The sequence below is a fragment of the Trachemys scripta genome, chromosome 4, assembly GCF_013100865.1.
Source record: "Trachemys scripta elegans isolate TJP31775 chromosome 4, CAS_Tse_1.0, whole genome shotgun sequence".
NCBI classification, from domain to species: Eukaryota; Metazoa; Chordata; order Testudines; family Emydidae; genus Trachemys; species Trachemys scripta.
Window position 1 is genome coordinate 45,078,992 of NC_048301.1, and position 23,988 is coordinate 45,102,979.

Consider the following 23,988-nt stretch of genomic DNA (forward strand, 5'->3'; position numbering starts at 1 on the left):
TCCTTTGCTGAATTGGGGCCTAACTCAGTGGACGTTTTGCTGAATTCCAGGATCTTTGTTTCTTTAGGGCCAGGTTATATCTGTGTTCTGTGTGTAGAAGTCCTAATGATTCGACTGGCTTTTTATGCAAAGATCAAAGCTAAATACAGCCCTTAGAGTCCATCTGCCCTGCTGATTCTTCCTAATCTGTAGTCCTTGTTCTGTTTATGAAATTACAAATGGTTACTGTGGAAATATGTTTTTCTGAAAGCTTTCCACAAAGTTTCAAGCTGCTTGTTAGGCCCCGATCCTGCAAAGACCTAAACACTGTGAACAATCCCATTGATGTTAATGAACTACTCAGAGTATGTACCTCTGTGTAGGATTGCTGATCATAAGGCATATGTAACTATTTACTCACTATTTCCTTTACAGTGCCATGGAAATCTGCCTATGGCCATCTGAGTTATAAATAAAGCTTGAAATTCCCATAGTAGGTACTGGATTTTATTGTGCCATTGAAACAATGTTTAATATAGATAAGAAGAAATCAAGATGATGTAATTAATGCAGTCTTTTAAAGTCTATATCTAGTGATGTTCTTTTAAGTTATTGCACAAGAATTCTAAAAGTACACAATATATTAATATTCTATTAAGGATATGAAATGTCACACCAATTTTCAAATCTTTCTCTTTCATGCATGTGTTCCACACATGTCTGGAAGCATGTGGAAGACTTATTGGAGTAATATTCAGAACTTTATTATTGCCCATGGAAAACAGGTAAGTTTGAAAAGACCAAAATATTGGCTTTTGGGGGGTTAATGTCAGGTAGAAAAATTTAAAGCAAAATTATTGGGACAGAATGCTTGCCAGTAGATACAGAAATGCCAAAAGGGAGTTTAACATTAAATAAATTTGTATTTGTCGGACCACCACCAGTATACCTACGAGTGAGACGTGTTTATGTACAACAATGTAAACTTTACCGGGAGCCATTTTTACATTCATTAAAGCAGAAATTTTAAGACAGCTTTTTCTGTTAAAAAAGTTACAACATAATCTTGGGGCTGAAATTGCTGAACACGGGGAAGCCAACAATGACAGTACAGTTTTGTTTCACAGTGGTTTTGTTAACTTAAATTTCACATTAAACTTAAGCTTCTAAATCACTTTCCTCTACAGTTCTTGGTTTTGTTCAGCTATTTTCCACCTGCTTCTCTTTTGTACACTTGGCACATGTGTGGTTGTGTCATGACTCTGGGAGATGGGTATGACTTGGGAGAGTTATTTGGTCAATTGCCTTTGAGTCCTCTGCAGAAGAAACAAAATGTCTTTCTTAAGATGTTGAAGCCTCCACTGTATGCACAAAACATACCAAAAGAACTGTCTCAACCTCAGGTACCTAAGGCTCTTGCCACCACCAAGCAAGAAACAGAAACGACCTAGAAAGTCACTTTTTAACATCAAAAAAGAAGCAGAAATGTACTGTGGAATGGAAACACGAATGCTGTCCAAAGCTTATATTTACAAATAGATAGAAAATACAAACACCTTACTGTTTTTGTAACAGGATGAAATACAGGAAGAATGTGAGAGCCACATATTGCCTTGATAAACAAACAAAAAAGAGCAATATCTTAACAATAACAGTGGATCACTTAACCTCGTCGATAAAGGATTTGTTCTCTAGAGACAGATCATCAGCAAATAGCTTCTGTTTGGCCACTTTTGTTGATTAGAGGCATAACATATCTTTCCCTATTGATTTTTCTTTATTGATTTTTACACAATCTCAATGACAATTGCACATTTAAAGAGTTTTTGTTGACTTAGAATAAATATGGGTGGTTTTACCAATGAAAGTCCCATGAGCCCTTTGAGGGATGTAAGATCTTCTTTACTTAAAACAGTGCAAGGGCAACAACCCATGGATCAGTTTCTTAAGTTGTTTTGGCTAGTTCAATCCAAAAATTTTGTGGGAGAAAGGTCAGGGGGAGAAATCTGTAAATGTCACCAACACAAAAGATCAGTCTCTGAGCCAGGGAGGGGAGGAAAAAGGTTGAGTTGTTCTAGAATGAATTTCATATCAGAGAACAGAGGCTGTGACGGAGTGACTACCTTCTCGGGCTGTCTGCATGCCCTTGAATGCCAGCGACGCAGGAATATCACAGTTGTGAGGGGAGAGCGGAGTGCCTCCAGCATGCTGCCAACCATGGCCTGTCACATAACCAGAAGGGGCAGCACTGTATGTCATGTAAGGTGACACCTGGGCTGGTGTAGGGTAAGGCGCCATAGTTGGTGCTGAGACAAAACCACTGACAGTTGGAAGACCATTTGGTGCCTGAAAGGGAAAGAGGGAAAAAAAGTTTCTAAAATATAAAGATACATTTTTTTCTGCTTCAGAAAGAATGAACTCCTAATAATCATGAATTTGTACACATGTCTATATAGCCAGTGGGCAGGATACTGGAGTGAGAGAATAAAGAGATTTTGGTTCTATACCTACCTGATTCTACCACTGACTTGCTGTGTGACTTTAGACAATTCACTTCAGCTTGCTTTGGGTGAACTCCTGGTCCTATTCAAGTCAATAGCAAAATTCCCATTGAATTCAGATTTCACCCTTTGTGCCTCAGTTTTCCCATCTGGAACATGGGGATAATTATACTTACCCGCCTTTGTAAAGTATGTTTAGATATATGGCTGAAAAGTGATATCTATGTGCATAGTATTATTATTAATGGTGTCTTTTTAAGCCTGCTTCTACATCTTTGGGATCTGCTCTTGCAAATGATCTTTACTCATAACTCCCATGAACTTCAATGGGACTTTTGTGAGCAGAACAATTACAGGGCACTTGCAAGAGCCTTACCATTTTTCCTAGGTGTTTATATAGGCTGATGGCAGGGGTGCTGGAACAACTTTTATAGTGGGAGTGCCGAAAGCCATTGAACCAAACTGTAAACCATGTGTATGATGGAAAGCACTCAAGCCCGGGGGTGTGACAGCTTCCTTAGTTCCAGCACTTATGGCTGATGGTAAGAATTTCTATTTAAAATAAAAAGGAAGAGACATTCAGTCTGTCACAGGAAGAATTCACAAGGGAATGCCACGCTTTTTAAATGAAAAAATGGTCAATGTTTTAATTCACACACTGCAGATCCCTCCTTATCAGAGTACATGCAAAGCAAAGTCATTTATCTTGCTCAGGTTTTGATTCATGTAGTACTATTTTATGTGTCAGTGTTATTTTTTTCAGGAAGGAAGTTTTCTATTCGAATATAAGGGCACTGCATATTGAGTCCTAATTCAGCAAAGCGAGTAAGCATGTGTTGTTTTTCAATTCACTGCAATTAGATTTAAGCACAGGCTTAAAGTTAAGCTCCTTTGCAGAATTAGGGCCAAGCTGTGTAACAGAGATGTAAGAAAGGGGGCAGACTTTTGTTTTGGATAAAACTTCACATAATGTTAATTTCTACTTTGCCTATTTTTCTCTTCTCTGGATTTCATCTGGCCAAATTTCAGATTTATATCCACATTTTATGCCTTTCTAAATTGTAAAGGTCTGGTTATGATCTCACATATATATATTTTGTACCAGTGTAACTCCATTAGGACTGATTTTCCTGCCTTTTACATTAATCAAATTCAGGAGTGAATCCACTGAAGTCAAATTAAAGTTTTACAGCAGTAAAACCAGCATGAGAGAGAGGAATCCAGCCTTGTGTATTTAAAAGGCATATTAACACAAATTATACAGCTGTGGAAATAACATTGTTTTTTTCAAATTTATAAATGTTTAACTGAAACTGAATTTGCCATTTTTTCCCAAATCTAAATTTTGATCTGAAATTCAGCCCCAGTTTATGTTTTGGTATCTGAGGGCTCCCATGCCTGCTCTGGTGTTATAAAAATCTCTTCTGTACCAGGTTCTTGGGCTTTTCCTAAATAAACAGAAAGCACTTCACCATGCCAGAGTGACACAGGCAGGGGAGCCCTTAGATACGTATTATAAAGCTCTGAAACACAAAGATACATAATGTGACTATAAAATGGGGGAAGGAAATTGTGCCTGACAGGGATCCAGGGGGTAGAAGAGCTCTGAGAATTGTCCCTCATGGAGTTTCCTCTGAATTCTTCTGATGAGCATGTGGGGCTTGCCCACCACATGGAAAAACCAGGGCATCCATCCCTCAACTCCCATGAAACCACAAACCATGGATATCCTATGCCTCTGTACTGGCTCAGGAACCCAGTGAGTCCCTCACAAGTCCCCAGTCAGTACAGCTGAAGCTGCACTGCTATGGAAGTCCAGGGGGCTTCCTCTGGAACGCTCCCCTTTAAAAGTATGAGTGGCTCTGTGCAGAAGTTATACCACCAAAGTCTATATTACCTTTTCAAGGATTCCCCACAGATTTTGGAGGGTGACGGGTGTCTCCCACCAATCCCCCACTTCACTCCCCTCCCCCACCTTCTGCACAAGCCAAGTCAGATTCCCAATAGTGTGCAGGTCTGGGGGAACAACTGGGCTCCAGTTTTGGGAAGGAAGGAAGACAATAGAATGTTTATCATCTGCTGTACAGAATATCATTCTATAGAATGTTCTCAGAGAATGTCTCAAACACTGGCTGCTTCTCTTTGTGCCTCTTAAAATATGTTGAAGATTCTACAGTATGAAGCATTATCTTACTTGGGGGCGGGGGGAGAGGTGATTAGAATTCAAAGGTGTCATTCAAAGATGTGCTCTGATACTTTGTCATTTCCATATTAATGCGCTGTTTGATTTACAACGACAATGATTCTTTTCACACCACTCACACACCATTAAAATAATTATGCTTGGTAGCAGTGTAACTTTTGGTCTTCAAGAACCACTGTCTGTTGGGTCTAGTCCTACAGGGTTTGCCTAGGCAAAATTGTAATTGAAGTCAGTGAGAATTTTGTCTGGACTGGTACTCCAGAACTGAATACTGTGTATTGTGTGAGGCAAATCTGGCATTGTAAGTAGAATTGGAACCAAATAAAATATGCCACATGTCATTAAGATAAGTTTGTCAGGCATTATTCAAGGATAGGTGACTGCATGTCTTTTTGATAAATGCTTAGGCCCAAATGCACACATTTCATTTTCTTCCATATCCTTTACATTGGCCTTCCCTAGCATGATACCATGCCAGTGAATAAAACAGACAGCCACAGATTTTAATTATTGGAAGGGTTCCAGCCTTTTATTGAATTACACTGCATATTTTACCTGGGTGGTTCATTAACAAAATTTAACTACAGATTCATTCATTTTTATAAAAGATAAATAATAAAAATATACCCTGATTTTGTATACGTCAAATTAAGCCTGCATGCCCCCATCCCTTTTCTTAAACCCCACCATTGATTATTTGATATATTTTAATATTACCCAAATACATTGCTTTGGGATTTAAAATGTAATTGTAGTAGTGACCTGTAGTCCAATATGGAGCCTTTCACCTGTTGGTCACCAGTTCAAATCTTTCCTAGGGGTTGATAATGACTGAAAAACTGTTATCATCTGATGACTCTTTGATTAAATGAATTGGCCTCATTTTAGTTCCTAACTAACCAGTCTTTATCTTATAAAACCATCATCACAGTAGGCACTAATTGGCACTCTAATCCGAAGTTTCAGCAAAGAAACCAAGGACCAAACTGTCATGGAAACAGGTCTACCCTCCAAATTAGGTTTGAGGCACATAGGTGGGGCCAGGGCCGGCTCCAGCATTTCTGCCGCCCCCAAAAAAAAAAAAAACGCGATCAGCGGCAGTTCAGCGGCAGGTCCTTCGCTCCTAGAGGGAGTGAGGGACCTGCCGCCCCCGAATTGCCGCAGGTGCCGCCCCCCTCCCTTGGCCGCCCCAAGCACCTGCTTGTTAAGCTGGTGCCTGGAGCCGGCCCTGGGTGGGGGAGTGAGAGGAAGCTTTCATTGATGCTGCCTGTATTCTGCATTGGATGGGTTAACAGAGAGCTTGAATCTCCATCTGTCAATCCGGCACTTCTTACAAGCCCTACATTCACATACAAATAAATGGAAGGGATTATATTCCATGACCCTGTATGCATTGGACGAATAATTCAACCTGTGTATTTCAATAGGAGGAAATGAACACCAAAATCCAAATATATATAATTAGGAGTGGGAGAACCCTGTGGTGTTTATGGGTTTGCAAAACCTTTAGAACTTTGTTTAAGGACTGAGTTTTATGAAACTTTTTTAAGTTTCAAAAATATTTTTCTCTTAATTTAAACCATTGTTTTTCAAGGGAAATTTAATTTTAAAAACAAATAAATGTATTTCTAACCGAATGGAAACCTGTGCTATACAAATAATAAAGAAGCTCGTTGGAAGGTAATTACTGCTCTGTTTCTAGGAAGACCCGGGGAAAACATTTGCTTTCCAATGTTGCATCTGCCCAGAACTCACGTTTTGCAAGAGTGAAATGAAACTAGAACCTCAGCAGTTCTGAGTTATGTTCAAAATATAGAACCCGCGATTTTCTAGTGGTTTGTAAATTTAGCAAAACAAGTTCTCTCAACTGTGCTTGTAAGATTCAGGCCTGATTCTGTTCTGGCTTCCACCAAATTTACACAGGTCCAGCTCCACTGAGTTACACCTGATTTACACCAGTGTAACTGAAAGGAGACTCAGGTCCATAATTTAAAAATAGTTGGCCACATAGCACTTCAGCTGTTGCAATTCAGAATTTCTCCACTGAAGTCAATGGAGCTGCACTTATTTTTGCCAGCTGAGGATTTGGCCCAATCATTTTATTTGATTATATATATATTTGAGATTACATTGGGGCCAATGACTGACACTTGACTCTCAATAATCTTTGGAACAAGTAGCTTACATTGGCCATCTGGCCACTTAGGGTATGTCTACATTGCAACTAAAAACTCGCAGCTGGCCCATGTCAACTGACTTGGACTCATGGGGTTCTGACTAAGGGGCTGTTTAATTAATAACATGGGGCAGTCCCAGAGCTCGGGCTCCAGCCTGAGTCGAATGTCTACCCTGCAATTGAACAGCCCCTCGCTTAACCCAAGCTCTGCAAGCCTAAGTTGGCTGGCCTGGGCCAGCTGCAGGTGTCTAATTGCAGTGTAGACATACCCTTAAGAATCAACCCTATTCCTACTGAAGTCAATGACAAAACTCCATTAACTTCAGGGGTTGGCCTCTAGCTTGTTTTCTGAGGAGACAAGGCACAAACACCTCGGACAATCTCTCCTCTTTACCTCACAGTCTCCACCATCTCCATTTGATGGGTTTCATTTTTTCCAGTCTTGGCCTTGAGCCAAATTTTGCTCTGAGTTACCCCAGAATAAATCCAGAGTTCCACCAGTGAATGATTCCTATCACTTTTACTTGATTTAATCCTTATCCGTTCTCATCTTACCCCCTTGTTTGTCTGTTACACCTATGTTTTATGGGTGCCTGCTTTATTCCCTGATCCTGCAAAACCTTCCTCATTGAATTCTATGATCATAAGCTTTTTAGAGCAGGAACTGTGTCTATTTAAAATTTATGCAAAATACCATGCAAAGTTATGGCAGTACATTCATGTCTGTTACTGTAAATCATAATATTCTGGATGGACAATGTAAGTGGTTATTATTTTGATAGAGTTGCCTCCATTATTCTGTCTCATCAACCCATTGTTCTGGTGCTTACTGTGATATTCCATTAGGCTAAGGTGTTTTTGGAGCTTTCATTCTGAAAAGGTGTTTTAAACATCTATGAAAAACAAATTGTAACTTCCTTGAGAAACAACATTTTTCATGGGCAAACGGTGCCTTCCTCAACTACCTCAACACTAATGAGCTCGATCCAGTAGTCTTGCTTCAAACCAAATTTCCCCGCTGGAATCAGTTGGAGTTTTATCTGTATCAGGTCAATAGGAATGGACCCCTGGTAAACAGTGCTGCTATCTCTCAACTGTAATATCAGTGTGGAAGTAACGCCTCTCTTTGGAGCAGCAAACTTCACATATTAGCATTATCCTCCAGTGCAGAGCCATCTCCCAAAAGCAAACTAAACAAACTATCAAAGGTTTCACACTAGTGTTACTAAGAGCAGCAGTTAGCCTTTAGAATGGAGTGTTGCCAGCAGCCTTAATTATAGGCACGCTACCGTAACTCCACAAATAAGACATTTTCTCACTGCTCATTTTTCAAAATGAAAAGCTGGAGCAATTTCTGCAAACTGGAAATGTGCATCCAATGTGCTGAAAACACATTTGCAAAGTAGCTGCTGAATGAGTAAATTTTTCCACAGCAAAGGAAAACTACAGCAGGGAGCACGGCTGCATATCTAGTCTTCCGAGAGTAAGAGTAACTCATCTTAAATGCCCCGAATATGTTTAATGTACTTCATGATGTACATATAACTAGTCAGAGAAGTTACAGGAATATGACTAGAAGCAAACTGTAAATATAAAGGAAGCAAACATGCTAAATCACTCCCTTTAATTGGATGGTAAATATGATTTATAAATCAAGCAAACATAAGAGATCCCAAGGGTCGGGTAAACAAATTTTCCATGTAAAACATCATCTGCAGGTATGTAATGGAAATCTCTTTTAGGAAAGTGGATTGCCTAAAGATGCAATTAATACACATACATTTCTTCTAACCTTTTAAAATAAATAACATAAAATAATATTTTGGTTGTGATTGTAGTTAATAGAATTAGGGCTAAATTCTGCAGTCATTACTAAGGCCTTTGGCATCAGTGGGAGAAACTACATGATCCTACAAACGCTCACAAACGTTCCATTGATGTTAATGGGGATACTCATGTGAGTCAGAATTATTTGCAGGAGTAAGAGTTTACAAAGCTGAGCTCTAAGTAAGGACTGCAGTACTTGGCCTTTTTACGATAAAGCTCTTCATAAAAGAATGTTTCTGAAAAATGATTTTAACCACAAGTTGTGTCCAGATATGCATGAGTGGATATGTACAGCCAGATAAACATGAATACATATGTATAGCCAGATATACATGAGTAGTCTAGTTAGAGTGGATTCTGCAACCCCATATTTGCTGAGTTTTCATTACTATGCTTGATTCAAAAATCTATGTGTATTTTATAATGTAGTGTATCCAGCATACTGGAAATAGTTACCTTTACTAGACACGCTCCTGTTTCCAACTGAAGTCAAAGGTCATTAATTTCACTGGGAGCCGGATAAGATTTATTTTAAAAACTGGAGAAGGAAATTTTCATTAAACAACTTCAATGTTCAAAAGAAAATTTCAACCTGAAGAGAATGTGGATTATCTAGTAGGAGGTAGAACATTGTCTTCAAATATATTACCTCAATTTCAGCATAGTAAATATATTAGACTGCAATACATTTGAAATTATATTATTTAAAAATTCTAAGAGTGTAAGTGTGGTAGCTTTATACTTGTTTTATTGCTCCAGGGAAATGTAAGTGCACTGATTTCCAAATTATCTGGCTGTGAAAACTGAAGAGAACTCTTCAGGAGCTGGGATTTAGTTGGTTTACTCTTTATATATAAATGACATGGAGCAGGGTTAACAATCCTACATTGGAATTGAACAGGATTATTCACATGAATAAAATTATGCACATGCTTAAATGTTGGCAGGGTCAGGGTCCAAATATTTATTTAACTAGCTGTCCACACACAGTGGATATCTCTGAAGTGAGGTCATTTTTTTCACAAAACTTTACTGTCAGTTTAGGTTCACGGTAACTAGAATTCAATATGCAGTGTTTTGTAATGAAACTCCAAGAGACATTCACACTACTTCATTATAAAACGTGGTCCACTCTCTTAATAATGAGCAGGTTCTACCCTCTATATTTAATGCACTTTTTTATTAACTTAAAGTTGTTTCCTTTTTTTCATAGATAGCTCCAGCTGCACCAAATAACACATAAAGTTGGATCAGACTAATTGAATTTTGTAACTACAGTTGTAATATTAATCAAGACATATCTTAATTATGTTTGGTTATCAAATTCCAAGTCTGAGTCTCTTTAGGGGAGCAAAAAGCTGCTCTCGGAAACAGTAATAATAAATTTGATTTGCACACCAACAACAGCCCCCTCCCAAAGGTTCCAGGGGCTCTGCACAAAATCACCAAAACAAAATATAACAGAAATAAAAGTGAAAACACCTTCTTTAAAAGCCAAACACATTAAAAACAGACCCAAGGAGGCCATGACAACAACAATGAAGTAAAAGAGAAATAAAGGAGAACTGGGTAACACATATGGGACCCAATAATGGTCATATAAACAAAACAAAACTTATTTTTTTGGAGGCGAGAGAAAGGGGATTTAATACTGTCAGGGTGTTTTGTTTTTTGTTTTTTTCTAGAAGAGAAATGTGGATTTCATTGTGGAGTGGAGTTCACACTTATAGTCCACCACAGCTAAGATCAATCATAGAAATGTATGACTGGAAGGGAACTCAATTGCTCATCAAGTCCAGTCCTGTGCACTGAGGCAGGACAAAGTATTATTTAGACCTGAGCAGAGTGTGTCTAATCTGTTCAGAAAAACTTCCAGAGACAGAGATTCCACAACCTCCCTAGCTAATTTGTTTCACTGCTTAACTACCCTTACAGTTAGGAAGTTTTTCCTAATGTCTAACCTAAATCTCCCTTGCTGCAATCTAAGCCCATTACTTCTTGTCCTGTCCTCTGTGGTTAAGGAGAACAATTTATTACCCTCCTCTTTATAACAACCTTTTCCATATTGGAAGACTGTTATCATGTTGCCCCTCCATCATCTCTTTTCTGGACTAATCAAACCCCATTTTTGTTCAACTTTTCATTGTAGGTCATGTTTTTAGACCTTTAATCATTTGGACCTGTTGCTCTCCTCTGGACTTTCTCCAATTTGTCCACGTTTCCTGAAGTGTGGTGCCCAGAACTGGACACAATACTCCAATTTAAGCCTTATCAGTGCTGAGTAGAATGAAAGAATTACTTTTTATGTCTTTCTTCCAACACTCCTGTTAATACATCCCAGAATGATATTTGGTTTTTTGCAATAGTATTACATTGTTGACTCATCTTTAGTTTGTGATACACTATAACCCTCAGATCCTTTTCTCCAGTACCCCTTCCTAGGCAGTCATTTGTATTTGTGCAATTGATTATTCCTTTCTGTGCATTTGTCCTTATTGAATTTCATCCTATTTATTTCAGACCATTTCTCCAGTTTGTCAAGATCATTTTGAATTCTAATTCTCTGTCCTGAATCATATGCTAACATAAGACATGACAGTGGCATTCTTAAAAGGCAGGTGACATATGAGCATTGTACATTCGCTCCAATGTGCATTTTCAGTTCAAAATCAGATTTACAGAACATGATATAATATAAGTGGAGGTCATTCTCCTTTGAAACTATGGTGAGTGCTCTACCAAAACCTAAGATGGATCTAGTAAACCTACAGACCCCCTTTGATGCAAAGTTATATAAAATTTTCTAAAGGAATTCTATATGCTTTAAGTTTAAAACTCAACTATGGAACTGCAACTGGCACCTCAATGAAATCTATATAATATATGGCAAGGAATTAATGTTTTTCTTGTCTACATTGATAGATGAAAGTGTATTGTTCTCACAAGTTCTATAGAAAATATCTACCTAACATAGTATATTTAACAATATAGTCAGACCACGCTGGGGTCAGCAGGATGGAGAAAATAAGGGAATAGGGGCTCCCTCAAGACTTGCTGGCTCATAGAAGTGGTGGGAGAGCTACTAATAGTGCTATTAATTTGCCCTCCCAGTGGAGACCCATCACCCAAAGACAGCATTCGCATTGTCCAGCAAGGCTCCAAGCTTGCAGGGGAAATTATCAGGTGCTGGCAAACTGATGAGGTTGACATCAGAGCCCATTGCCTGTTACTGGGAATACAGGCAATCCCCATTGGCTACCCAATTGCCATGGCAGCTGTAAAGCACAAGGTATAGATTCCTGTCTCCATTCTCCTGCACTCCAAACACAGGAAGGCTTACGGGATGGGTTTCTAACAAATTCCCATGTTTCTAAGGATCTGGTCCTGATGAGGATCCCTCAACACTCAAGCTCCTCATTCCTTCAGAATAGGTGCCATGATCTTGACTACCGTGACTGAGTTCCCAGACAGTGATGTCCAGGCAATAAGTAGCTGGCACTCAGGAGCCAACCTGGGTGCCAACCATTCACTCACCTCTCTGACTTTCTTTATTAGTTTCATCCCGGTGGAGTGCCCTGAAGCCATGTGGATTGTTGGGCAGGGCACTGTGTTTTGGGCGTGGAAGCAGGTGGCCAGTAAGAGGCAGGTCTCACAAATAGGATTCGAATGGGGTGCGATCCAGATCACCTGGGAAGGAATCAGGTGTATGTAGTGGGATCAGCTCATGCCGCTCATCCACAAAATGCAATGACATGGATGCCTAGACCTCATCATCATCCACCTTGGTGACAATGTCTTGATGGTGTGAACCAGTGTAGAGCAATTAATCAGAGTACAGCAGGACTGGTCATTCCCCAGGCCAGACTGTTCTGGTCTAAATTCCTCCCTTTTCAGGTGTAGTAGGCAGCATAATCCCTTCAGCTAACTGGGCAATTAGGAATTTTACTTGGCACCCTGGCAAGGAAGCCAACCGGAACATGTTCTAAGTGCCCAGGACACTTGATGCCTGGAGAAAGTGCATTTCCAGGATATTAGCAGAGACTTGTTTATCCCTGGACCTTCACTTATGAATCCAACTGTTCAAGGTCTGATTAGGAGTGGAGGATGCCAGCTAACTAATTTGGTAGTGGCAGTTTGTGGCAAGTAATCCTTGTAAGAGGGTCAGATAATAGGCCAAAACATTTAGGGCTAAATATTCAGCTCACTCTTACTAGGGTCATCATTTTTTGTGGGTGCAAATAATTGTGGATGAAAATAATTAGTGGTGCTGTACCCACTGCACCCACAATACATTGTCCACTGTAACCAAAGAGTAGGATCTTAGATATTTACATGGCCTAAACTGTTGGTGCAAGTAATTCTGGATGCAGAATTGCACCTGCAGTTATTTGCCCTCTATGGCCCTAAAATGGAGGCCTGGATATGAAAGTCTCTCCAGTGTGATATAAGAGGTTGGAGTTCATGACCTCCCAATGTCAATGCAATTGGGAGGAAAGAACCAGTTAAGCCTGAAAATTCCAAAAGTGAATGTTCAACAGCTGATAAAGGTTTGGCTGTGGAAGTGAACACTCAATAGCTGATAAAAGGTTTGGTTGTGGGTGAGTGAAGTTCTCAGGATGAGAGCAGGGCTTCTTACATATTAGTATGCATAAGCTCTAGCCATTAATAGTGTCTCTGATTTGCTAGAGTGGGGCCTCATTCAGGGCTGATCCAAAGCTCATTTAAGTTAGTGGGAGTCTTTTCGCTAACTGCAGTGGGTTTTGAATCAGATCTTAGAACAGAATTAACTTGCAGGATACCTGTACTTAGACACTAGTTCTTAATGTTGGCCTGTTAAGAAAGCAGCAATCATTCTAGTCAAATGTGCATGTCTTCTTCCTGCAATATCCACGACAATAAATTCTGAGAAAAGTATTGTGATAATATTTGCCTAACATTCCACTACTTATATGTACACATAATCCAAATCCTTGCATTAATTATAGAAATGCAAATACAAACTTCCGTACTATTCAATTTGTGCTTCCGTAAAATTAGTCTATTCAAGACTTAGTCCTTTGAACATTGCAGTTTACAAACTGTTCATGCTTATAAAACATCTTCATTTCAAATGCAATGTACAAATGGAATTCTATTTATTTTAGCTCCACAAGGATTTCAATTAGTTTCCCTAAAACTGTGTATACAAGCGGCTTAACTCTGAAATCACTTTTCTTTAAATGCATGGTATATTCACTTTTTCATATTAATGTCCATAGACTAATTACTCTCACAAGTATCCCCAACACTTAATAAAGTATGTTTTCAGGCATATATGTGATTATGTTGCTGAGTTTGAAGATGTGAAGCATTTGTGAACCAAAACTGTCATGTTCCCAGAAAAATCTAATTTCCGCTTCAGGTTCCTCTTTACTCAGACTGCGCTGTCTGCAAAGCTGCTTTGGCTACAAAAGTGTGTAAAACGATGCATTGGGAAAATATAATTCAACTGCTTGCATACAATTTAAGACTGGGGATATCTGTTAATTAAAAATCAATAGGAGCATTACAAGACATTTCTGTGATTTCCTACGGAACTTTTGATGCAAAATCAGAATGTGCCAGCCAAAGTTTTCAAGCTGTTGAAGTTCAAATATAGGACAAAGTTTTGGGCTCCAAAGACACAAGAAAATTATTAATGTGGGGAGCTTAAAATGTTGTACATGTGAAAGGTAGATTTTGTGTCAAGTGCATGTGACAGCATATTGGAAAGACAAAAAATCTGGAGATTTTTGGCCTGATTCTTTAGTCCTTACTCAGGCAAAATTCCCATTGATGTGCGGCAAGTGTGGAGTGAAGGGCAGTATGCAAAGGAGTCTCTGCACCACCTACATGTTGCAAAGGGGCACTGCCTGTGCAAAAGACTGATACAGGAGTCAATGAGAGTGTTGCCTGCATGATCTGGCCCATTAAAATGACTGTGTTGCTTATACAAGGATGGAACAAGTAAATATAGCAGAACTGTATTAAAAAAACCTTATTTACGGCTCAATTCTGCCACCCTTTCTCACGTGGAGTGACTTTCCTTTGGGATACTTGTGAGTGAAGAAGCACTCCAAATGAGTAAGGGTCGCCGAATCAGCCTGAGGCATCTGTGTGCAGCATTCCCCACAGTGCAAGTGGTGAAAGGAGGAACCACAGCCTGTGTCTTGCACATTGTTGTTGCGTAACAAATTATAAATAATGATGATCAGTAATAGCTGTATTCTCATCTCCCACTAAACCCTTGTTCGAAGTGCAGTGTGGCACATTCTCCGCACCCTTGTTCTGCAATTAGAACTCTCATTAGAGGCACAGAGCCTGATTCCCCACTGTTTTACTCTAATCTTAGGCCAGTGAAGCGCTATTGACTTTAGTTCTGTTGGCATAAAACTGGAGCACAGGGTTGAATCTATTATTTTAGACCAATCACTTCGTTTCTATGGGTGAAATTCCACATTCATCCCCCTCTGGATAGAGTTTCAATAAACAAGATTTGTTCAGGGAACCCCTTGGAATGGCATTCATCGAGTAGCCCACAGGCAGCGCACGTATTTCACTGTAGGCTCTGTGCAGTATGAATAGTGGCTGAAACGTCTTACTCCATTGATTCTAGATACTTTGACCCTAGATCCACATAAGTGCAGACCCAAGGGTCTCTCCTCCTGCTTATGCCAGTCTACTCAGGCAGTTCCCCCTTTGCAACAGGTGTGGAGACACCTCACAGTCTTGCTGGCTGATTTAACTGCCTCAGAATGTTTACTACAGACGCACCGTGCTAGGATGAATTTCAACCCAAATGAACAAACTGACAAGAAAATTGAGCATTCAATCTGAAATCCATTTTGTACCTTGTTGGAAAAGCTCTATTCAAACCACAAATCTTGTCAAAACTGCAAAAAAATTCACATTCTTCTTGGGCATTTATTTCCTTTTGAGAATATTCTGGGTCACAGAAGTAGCCAATGTATGAATTAAGACAGTTATATACATTTTAATGAATACTATGGTAAACAAGCAAGAACACTATACTGTAAGTAGCCCAGAATATAAATTAGAGCTTCCCGGAGACAGATTTAATCTACACATACTATTCTGGAAAAAAGATGTTTTTAAAAGTACTCAGCAGTACTTTTTATTTTATTTTTGAACATGCACAGCTCTGAAAATGACATTTTCCACAACTGCTAACTATTTTTTGGCCTTTCTATCTTGTGGACAATATACGTGTGTTAAGTGAACACAATTTTACTAACAGTGTAGAATTTGCCCCCATTTTTTTCCTACATTTTAAAAGTAATTTTTGTAGTCAACTTTTTAGGTTGTATGTAATGTTTAAATAATACTAGTGTTGTGACAAGAACATTTATATGTATATAAAACACATATATTGAAAGGATGAGATGTAAAATACAATTTCCTACGCTCGTGTGGAAAACAATTGTAAGGTTCAATTTATGTTACACTGTTGTTTAGCTCATCTGTTAAGGTGACTGAACACCTATCAGAAGCAGCAGTTTACAAGGCAAGGGTCTAATCCTGCAAATACTTCTCTGGATTTATCCACATGATAAAGTTACCCATGTGCATAAGTGTTTGAAGGATCGGGGGCCTAAGCGATTATATACAGGGCTGTTCTTAAAAGGACAATGGCAAGGTATTTTTTGCTAACTTGTTTGCATATGCACTGTTTATTTTAATAAAACTAGAAGCTTGGAAATTAAATTCATTCATTGAAGTTGTTTTTATTAATTGCAACTCTTAGTTGGGCTGCTAGCATTATTTGTGATTGGGGAAAATAGGCTAGTTTTAAGAAAAGCATTACATAGTCAGGAGTGTTGGAACAATTTTTATATTGAGGGTGCTGATGTCAAGCCAGGGAGTGCAGCAGCACCCTTAGTTCCAGCACCACTGTACATAGTGTTAGCAAACATAATAAAAAGGTTGCTCACATTTGGGGCCTACCACATTTTCCATTACATCTATACAGCTATGTTTTCAGAGGTGTTCATTCATTTTGTGAGCACTGGATTTCAGGTGCCCAACTCTAGACACCTTGTGCTTGATTTTAAACACGGCCGAGGACTCTCAGCTCTGAAAATCAGGCAAAAAGTGACTCAAATTAGACGTTCAAAAATTAAGCCATACAAATTTACTGAACACTTCTGAAAATGCTGCCCTCCAACAGTAACAAAATTTGAATATAGGACATGAATTTCCCAAAACAAAGTAGAACCACCCCTGAATGAATTTCAGACTCTGCATAGAGAGCAGAATTAACGTGTTTTGGGAAATATGCTATGGTTTTGAAATGTATTTTTACTGTGTGTAAAAAATGTTAAAAATGTGCCACATGAGTCAGTCGTATTTAAGTCTGTTACATCTTATTCCTGGGGGCACGATTTGATCCCTTATCAGCAAATGTAAGTTAGACAACTGTTTCTAATATTGTTCACTAAAAAATTCGTAGGAATTAAATAGAATATTTAGGAGTCAAATTGCTTAACAATATAAAAAAGCAATGTATATACCCTGTTTCCAAGCTATTCGATCACCTGCTGAATATGGTGTGAATTTTCCATGTGTTTAAATGCATATTGGGAATGATTCTTTTTAAAGCAGTGAGTCTGAATTTTAACCAAGCTACCCTTAAAATACCTGGGGTCAGAAATCTAGCTTTCTTCTCTAGGTAAATCCACTTAGTGAACATCCAAATGTGAGGTGTATTTCTCGATGGACAGTAGGAAATCGGCCTCTGTCACTGCTGCTAGCTGTTCAGTGACAGTATGGAAGTTCAGGTAACTGACTTGCTGCTGCGAAAGCATCTCCCCCAAACCAGCTCACACATCCTGTGTGGGGAAGCCGTTGGTCGCTATACAAATGCCCACAAGCTGATCTGGCTACTCCCGGCTTCCCTGGGGACTGCCTGTAGGTGGCTTTCCCACGTTCCCAGCAAGCTTTGGGACGGCTATTTCTTTCTGATTCCTTGCAAGGCCAGGTCCTTGCTGCAGTGCCCCGGGTACAAGCAGGCTCCCGCGCTGTGGGGGCTGCAGTGGAGAGGGGCAAAGGGAGCGTGCGGCTGGGAAGCGGATAAAACGGGTCTCGGGTGTTTGCCGTGAATACGGAGCGGGGCTGGAGAACCCCCGTGCCCTGCTTGGAGCGAGCTCGGCCTGTTCGCTGGGTGGCAAAGCGGGCGCAGTGCGCAGAAGAGAGCGGGGACCTTTGTGCCAAAGGCAGGGGGAGGGGAGTTAAGATGTGTCTGGTTCCTTTTGGTAAAGGGCCTGTAAGCGCTGTAGGGGGCCCGCGGCGGTCCCCCAGCTGCCTAGGACTGGGGGGCAGGAGAGGGAAGCAGCTGGAGGCCGCCTGCTTAACACCATCCCCGAGATGTGTCAGGTCAGCATCACCCAGGAGCTCAGAAAGGCTCCCGGGATTTGCGCGCTCTCGGGCCCGACCCTGTGCCCGGGGGAGATTTCCCGGGGGCATCGCTGGAAGCAGGATCGGGCCCTAGGCCAGCTGGGTATTTCAGCCCGGCACCGAGGAGTGGCATCATGCAGTTCTGCCAGCAGCGTGAACGGGCCCTTCCCCGGGGTTCCCTGTGAGGAAGGCAGAGTCCGCATCGCCCGTGCAGTTTATTTCCCCCCTCTCCCCCCATTTGAGCGGCCCTTGGATTTGAGATTAAATCTGAAGAGTGCAGGCGCCTGGGCATTGGGCAAAGGCACCTTGTTCATTATTATTATTCATTATTGCAGCGATCGGCTCATCCCGACAGAGCCTAGCCTGTGCCACATACAGCTCGACACCCCCGGGCCATGATCCACTGGGAATCCCGCACGTGGTAACGAGGCGGATTGGGAAGCAGTGCGACTCCAGTCCAGGCTCTGTCAGCTGGGCTACGGTTTGTTTGTGGAGGAGAAGGGGGTCCTTGTTCCTGTACAGATCGTTATAATTGTTCTTTACCGGACTTTTTATGCACATTTAAACAAAGCAGCGCCTAACATGGCAGGGTACAAAGGAGGGATCGTACCAAAACCCAGGGCAGCCGCCCAGCCAGTCCTGGGAACCGGCCCAGTACAGAACCCAGCAGTGAATAAGGAGAGAGCAGCACATTGCTGAGATCTGGGACTTGAGACTGTAGCCAGGCTGAGCTCAGAAGCCTGTGGAGAGTTTGGGCCCCTCTGCAGCCAGCCATTAGAAATCCAGCCGGGCAACCTTCTTGCAGTCAGAAAGGAGGAAAGCTCCCCCACAGTGCAGCCCTCCCGCCTGAGGTTAGCAAGCGCTGTCTCTCTTTACCTGGCTGTACTTGGCCTCCTGCTCCAGGGAGCTCTTCTCGAGTCCATTCACAGCATGCTGGGCTGAAGGGGGGAAGCTATTTCTGCTCAAGCTGCTCCATTCTTCCACTTTGGGGCTGTGATAGGGCGAGCTGTCACTCACTGTTGGGAGACACGGGCACGGCTCGTTAGAGATTCCGAAAATGATCTGGGAAGTGCCAAGGCAGTGTGCTTGTGGCAGGAATTGCTATGTGTGATTACAGGCTGTGCCTTCCCCCTCACCACCAACACACACACACCAGACATCTCTCTAAAACCAGTGGTTTCCATCATAGACAAGGTTTACACTTTGGTACAATGGCTCTCAGCACCCTCACTATAAAAACTGTTCCAGCACCCCTGCTCCTAGTAGGACCGGCTCAGCTGAGTGACAAATCCTCCCTATTTCTATCCACGCAATCAAGAAAAATAACCGATGACGCCTGAATGACACCACCGGACACCTATTTATAATATTTACAACAACTTGATTTCCTTCTTCTCCCAGAATAAAAAACGGTGGAGAAAACTGGGATCCATATATGCATATCTCTTGCTTTATGAAGTTAAACCTCAAACATTTTAATAGCATTTCGATTTCTGTACTAAATAGACTGTACTCATCTTCCCCAAATGGCCAGAAACTGAGTTACCGCTTTCGGTAATTTGAAGGAGACTTCTGTTGCTTGTTTGGAAAACTGAGTAAGTCCCTATAAAATTTTATTTTAAAAATACTTGATGTGTAAATTATATATCATGTCGGTAATTTACATATCTTTTTACATACATATCATCGCTGTACGTGTAAATTGGTGTGTGTGTGTGTGTGTGTGTGTGTACACCTCTATGTGTGTACACCCCCATCCTGCCACTTCACGCTCTATAGAAAATCTGTTGGGTTTCTCTTTGGAGGTAGGGGTTGAAGACTGACAAACAGGAGAGACAAAGGGAAAGGAAGACTATAGGAGAAAAGATCAATCATAAGTTAGAGGAGCGAAATCTTCAAAGTTTCCTTTCCGTATGTAATCGAAATACAAAGAAACTCACATAGTATATACCGATTAGCACAAGCCCCGGGGTTGTTTCGAATCATTCATCATCACCTTTCCCTGACACCAGGTAATTTAGAGGAGAAAATTGCGTAAGAATAACTATGTGCTTGACATAATTATTTCCAAGGTAGATTTAACGGAACAATGTAACTTTTTTTCCAAAGGGAAAAGATAGCCGTGTTGTTCGCAACTCTAGCACTGCAGAATTATGAAAACACACACACCAGTAAAAAACGTTTAAAAATAATTGATTTTAAACGCGTATGACTCTGCGAAGAATTCGCGGGTCTAGGGTGACCAGACAGCAAGTGTGAAAAATCCTGACGAGGGTGGGGGGTAATAAAGGAGCCTATATAAGAAAAAGACCCAAAAATCAGGACTGGCCCTATAAAATTGGGACATCTGGTCACCCTAGCTGTAACATTTACAGGCAACGAAAATTGTTCGCCGTGAACCGGAGTACTGAGGCGAGAATGGTTTCTCCTAAACCACCTCGACCCCGAGCTGGGAAGTGTGCTTGCTGGGATCCCGAGCCTGTTCCCGCTGAAATCAAAAGCAACCCCTCCGATTGACTTGAGTGGGAGCAGGATCGAGCTCTCGTGTTAAACTGTTTCTGTTCAGAAGCTACCTCTCTAACCTCCTTGCAAGGGAAAATGCAGTCCATGGCATAAGCCTGAAGTTGTCTTAAGAAACTGAGCTCTCTCTGCGAGCCCCCTTTTCTGCTGATCTCACACTTTCCCATGAATAGGGGCTTCCTTTAAATGTCAGCAAGGTCAATTTATCCTACAAATCAAGCGCAAACAACCCTCGTATGCAGTTTCTGCTGTTCAGCAGCCCAAACGTTGGCTTGGGGGAGAGGAGAATGTATATTGTAGTAAATCTTGTAAATCCCAAAGTCTGAGATAGAGGAGGAAAGAAATCTATAAACACTCAATGGTACCTTAAGAGGCCCTGTTGCCAATATGATGTTAATAAAGGAGGAATTCATTAAAACCCTCTCCATTTCTAATTTAATTTTCCCTGTAATGTTCATTTCAGACATTCCACCCACCGTGGAATGAACATACGCTAGCATGTATATTTGCTAAATCTAGCTCCACGCGCACATACGTTTGGTTTGTTTTTTTTTGTTTATGGGGGTTATATTTTGAATTTAACATGGAGAGGCTGTCTTTGCTTGTAAAAGCCTTCTAACACCAATGCATTTGGAGTGTTTGTTATACTGATATCTTGTGTAGTTGAAAACATGCAATGAAACAACGTGTGTAGTTGAAAACAAGCAATGAAAATAGAAAGCCAAACTCCAGTTCCAAGATTAGGACCCAGAGAGAGCTACAGCCCAGAGTTATTTGTAAAATATGCTCTTTTCATCACATTTAATGTTTGTTACTTGACAAAAACTAAACTTGAAAATGTTCTTTTTTGCTGCAAATGGCAGAGACTTGTTCAGCGAGAAGCTACCGTTTCTAGCCAAAACAAAAGAAGGAGCGCAGAAGAAAAGCAGTCACTTGGAAAGGGACACATACAAGTTAAGTATCAGTGGTTTCGTTTTTCTGGACCACCACTTCGGAGGAAAACAAAGTAAAACATAAGAATGAAAGCAATTAGGTGACATTTGAACTTCCTGTCTGAGCAAATTTGGCCTGATTGCGAAAACTAGAGAAACTGAATTTCTCTGTAATTTCAAGATGCTTTCACTTATGAATGCCTGATTTGGTACCAAATATACGTAATACACAGAAGGCATGCGAGATCATTATATCATTAATGACTGATAAGGAAGACATAGATGAGATATATGGTACTGAGAAAGAGAGTTAATGTGGACGTGCCATATTTTTTAGCCCATGCTGCCTGGTCTTCAGCTAAATTATCATTGCTAAAGTCAACATTTGCCATTGCATTATGTATTATACGTCCAAAAAACATAAGCCCATAGAAAATGTAGTAAAATGAGGCCTTGAAACATAAACCCTTATCATTATTTAATATGTTCCTGATCTTTAGTGTGTGCTGGAGAAAATAGCTCTATAATTTACAAACTATGGAGATAAATACATGAAATTATCACTAAACTTTGAAAGAATTGGAGACTTCCTGCTTTGAAACAGAAAAGTCAAAATAGTCTAAGAAAAATACTCAGAAATTAGGCGTTAAAGGACCCCGCTTTTGCTATCAACATAGTAGTCCTATGTGAGTAAGAAGTGTCTTCTTTGGCTCTTTTCTTACCTTGATCTGTTATGGACCTGATCCCCAGGATATCCGTGACCGAATGGGAAGAGGGCCAGGTCCTAGGCATAGCCATGGTGCTGGGGATTGCTGGCACTCCCGGCGGGGTTGGCACTTTGGCTCCCGCAGCAGTGATGGGGCTGGGATAGGAGTATATGTGGTTGTAAGGCAGAGCAGGCTGTGGAGGGGGTTGATGCTGTTTGTAAGATTCGTAGTGACCCTGCTGAGAGAGATTTCCAATTTTGTTCCGGAGGATCCGGCTGATGGAGCTGACCGAAGGCACATTGTACTTGTCACACACGCCATCCGCCAGCAGTCGGTCTCGGATCTCCCAGGCAAAGATGCCCGGATCTCTTTGTTTGTAGGTCCGGATATGTTTCACCACCGTGGGGGTGGTTACCCGAGGCTTGCTGCCTCCGATCGCCCCTGGTAGGATGGAGCCAGTCTCATTGTAGCGCGCCAGGATTTTGCTCACACAGCCATGGGAAACCCGCAGTTGTCGGCTGATGTCACAGGGTCTGATGCCCAGTTGGGCCAATTCCACAATCCGGAGCCGGATGGCATTGGGCAAGGGTCTGCCATTCACAAAAACCCCTCCGAGCTGGTTCACTTCCCCAAAGGCAGGTTCTGCAAGCAAACACACACACATAAACACATTTGACACGGCAAACGCTTCACGGGGGGCCGTTTGAACCCACCCAACTATTAATCATCAAAACGCAGATGTCACCGGTTAGAGGGAACGCACCACGGTCACTTCATTTACAATGGTTTTAATCTAATGCGGCTGAATTTTTTAAAACCAAACAAACGTGGCAACATTTTCAAAGCTCATTGATTTGTGCCATTAAAAATAGCCCGGGATGTACATTCCAGAGGTGAAAAGTGAGATCACACAAGCAGACAAGTCTCTTTATTTCCCCCCAACAGAGAGGGGAAAGCCAGCAAAATTGGTGGCGTGAATTCTGCAAAAACATGAGAGGTGAGAGAAACTGAAAGTAGTAATTAAAGAAAAAGATAAATTTTAGTGCTGTTTGCGCCTGTTCATGCTTCTTTGTTAGCGGCACCACTAGCCCCACATTGCGAAGCAAACGTGTTAATTTTTAAACTGCTGCGCTATCGATGTCAGCAACAATATACAATGTGCCACACGGGCTCAAATCATGTTAGGCTCCAATCCTCCAGTACTCTCATAATAACATTAATAACAAACCAACCAGTCATTAGCTTGCTCCATTCTGTGCTGCTGACCCTTAACATGTTCCTACAACTTGTAGGAACACGAACAAAGTCAATAAGCAAATTGCGGCTGCACATGATCTCAGACTGGTGCTCTCTCTTTTGACAGCCCTTGAACCCTCCTGCAGCTTCCAGCCACTTACCCATTGCGCTGAGCAGGACACCAATGAGACTAAGCTTCCAAAGGGGAATTTAACAACAGATTCAGTCTCCCGGCCTCCTGCAATCCCGGCTGGAAAAGTCCACGGGTCTCTCTGATTTCCACTCTAGGAGATAGCAAGAACGTAAGGAAAAAGGCTAAAAGGAAGTCTGTTTCCCGATGAAAGAGACTTGAGTTCTGCATTTCAATCTCACAGCAACGTGGGCTGGGCTGGGCTGGGCTGGGCCGGGCGTCTCAGTCTATCAGTCACCAGAGGCACCCCCCCCGAAGGGCGGACCCAAGGAAAAGAGGCCTTCC

The 23,988-nt window shown here is 41.2% G+C and overlaps 1 protein-coding gene across 1 annotated transcript; it reads right to left on the reverse strand.

Moving 5' to 3' along the window:
• Positions 1–1,906: 1,906 nt before the first annotated feature.
• On the reverse strand, positions 1,907–23,861 carry PAX9 (paired box 9). Its single transcript, XM_034768605.1, has 4 exons — positions 23,675–23,861; positions 22,293–22,919; positions 18,995–19,134; positions 1,907–2,325 (listed from the first exon to the last, which is right to left on the reverse strand). Exons 1-4 carry the CDS (start codon positions 23,676–23,678, stop codon positions 2,071–2,073), a joined length of 1,026 nt encoding a protein of 341 aa, XP_034624496.1. The 5' UTR covers positions 23,679–23,861; the 3' UTR covers positions 1,907–2,070.
• Positions 23,862–23,988: the final 127 nt, after the last annotated feature.

What these genes read in the sequence shown, in the direction of transcription:
- PAX9 (XM_034768605.1), bottom strand. An exon ending in CAGGTCCATAACAGATCAAG is followed by an intron (nt 19,135 to 22,292) that starts GTAAGAAAAGAG and finishes GTCTCCCAACAG; the next exon opens with TGAGTGACAGCTCGCCCTAT. An exon ending in AGGAGGCCAAGTACAGCCAG is followed by an intron (nt 2,326 to 18,994) that starts GTAAAGAGAGAC and finishes TTTCCCTTTCAG; the next exon opens with GCACCAAATGGTCTTCCAAC.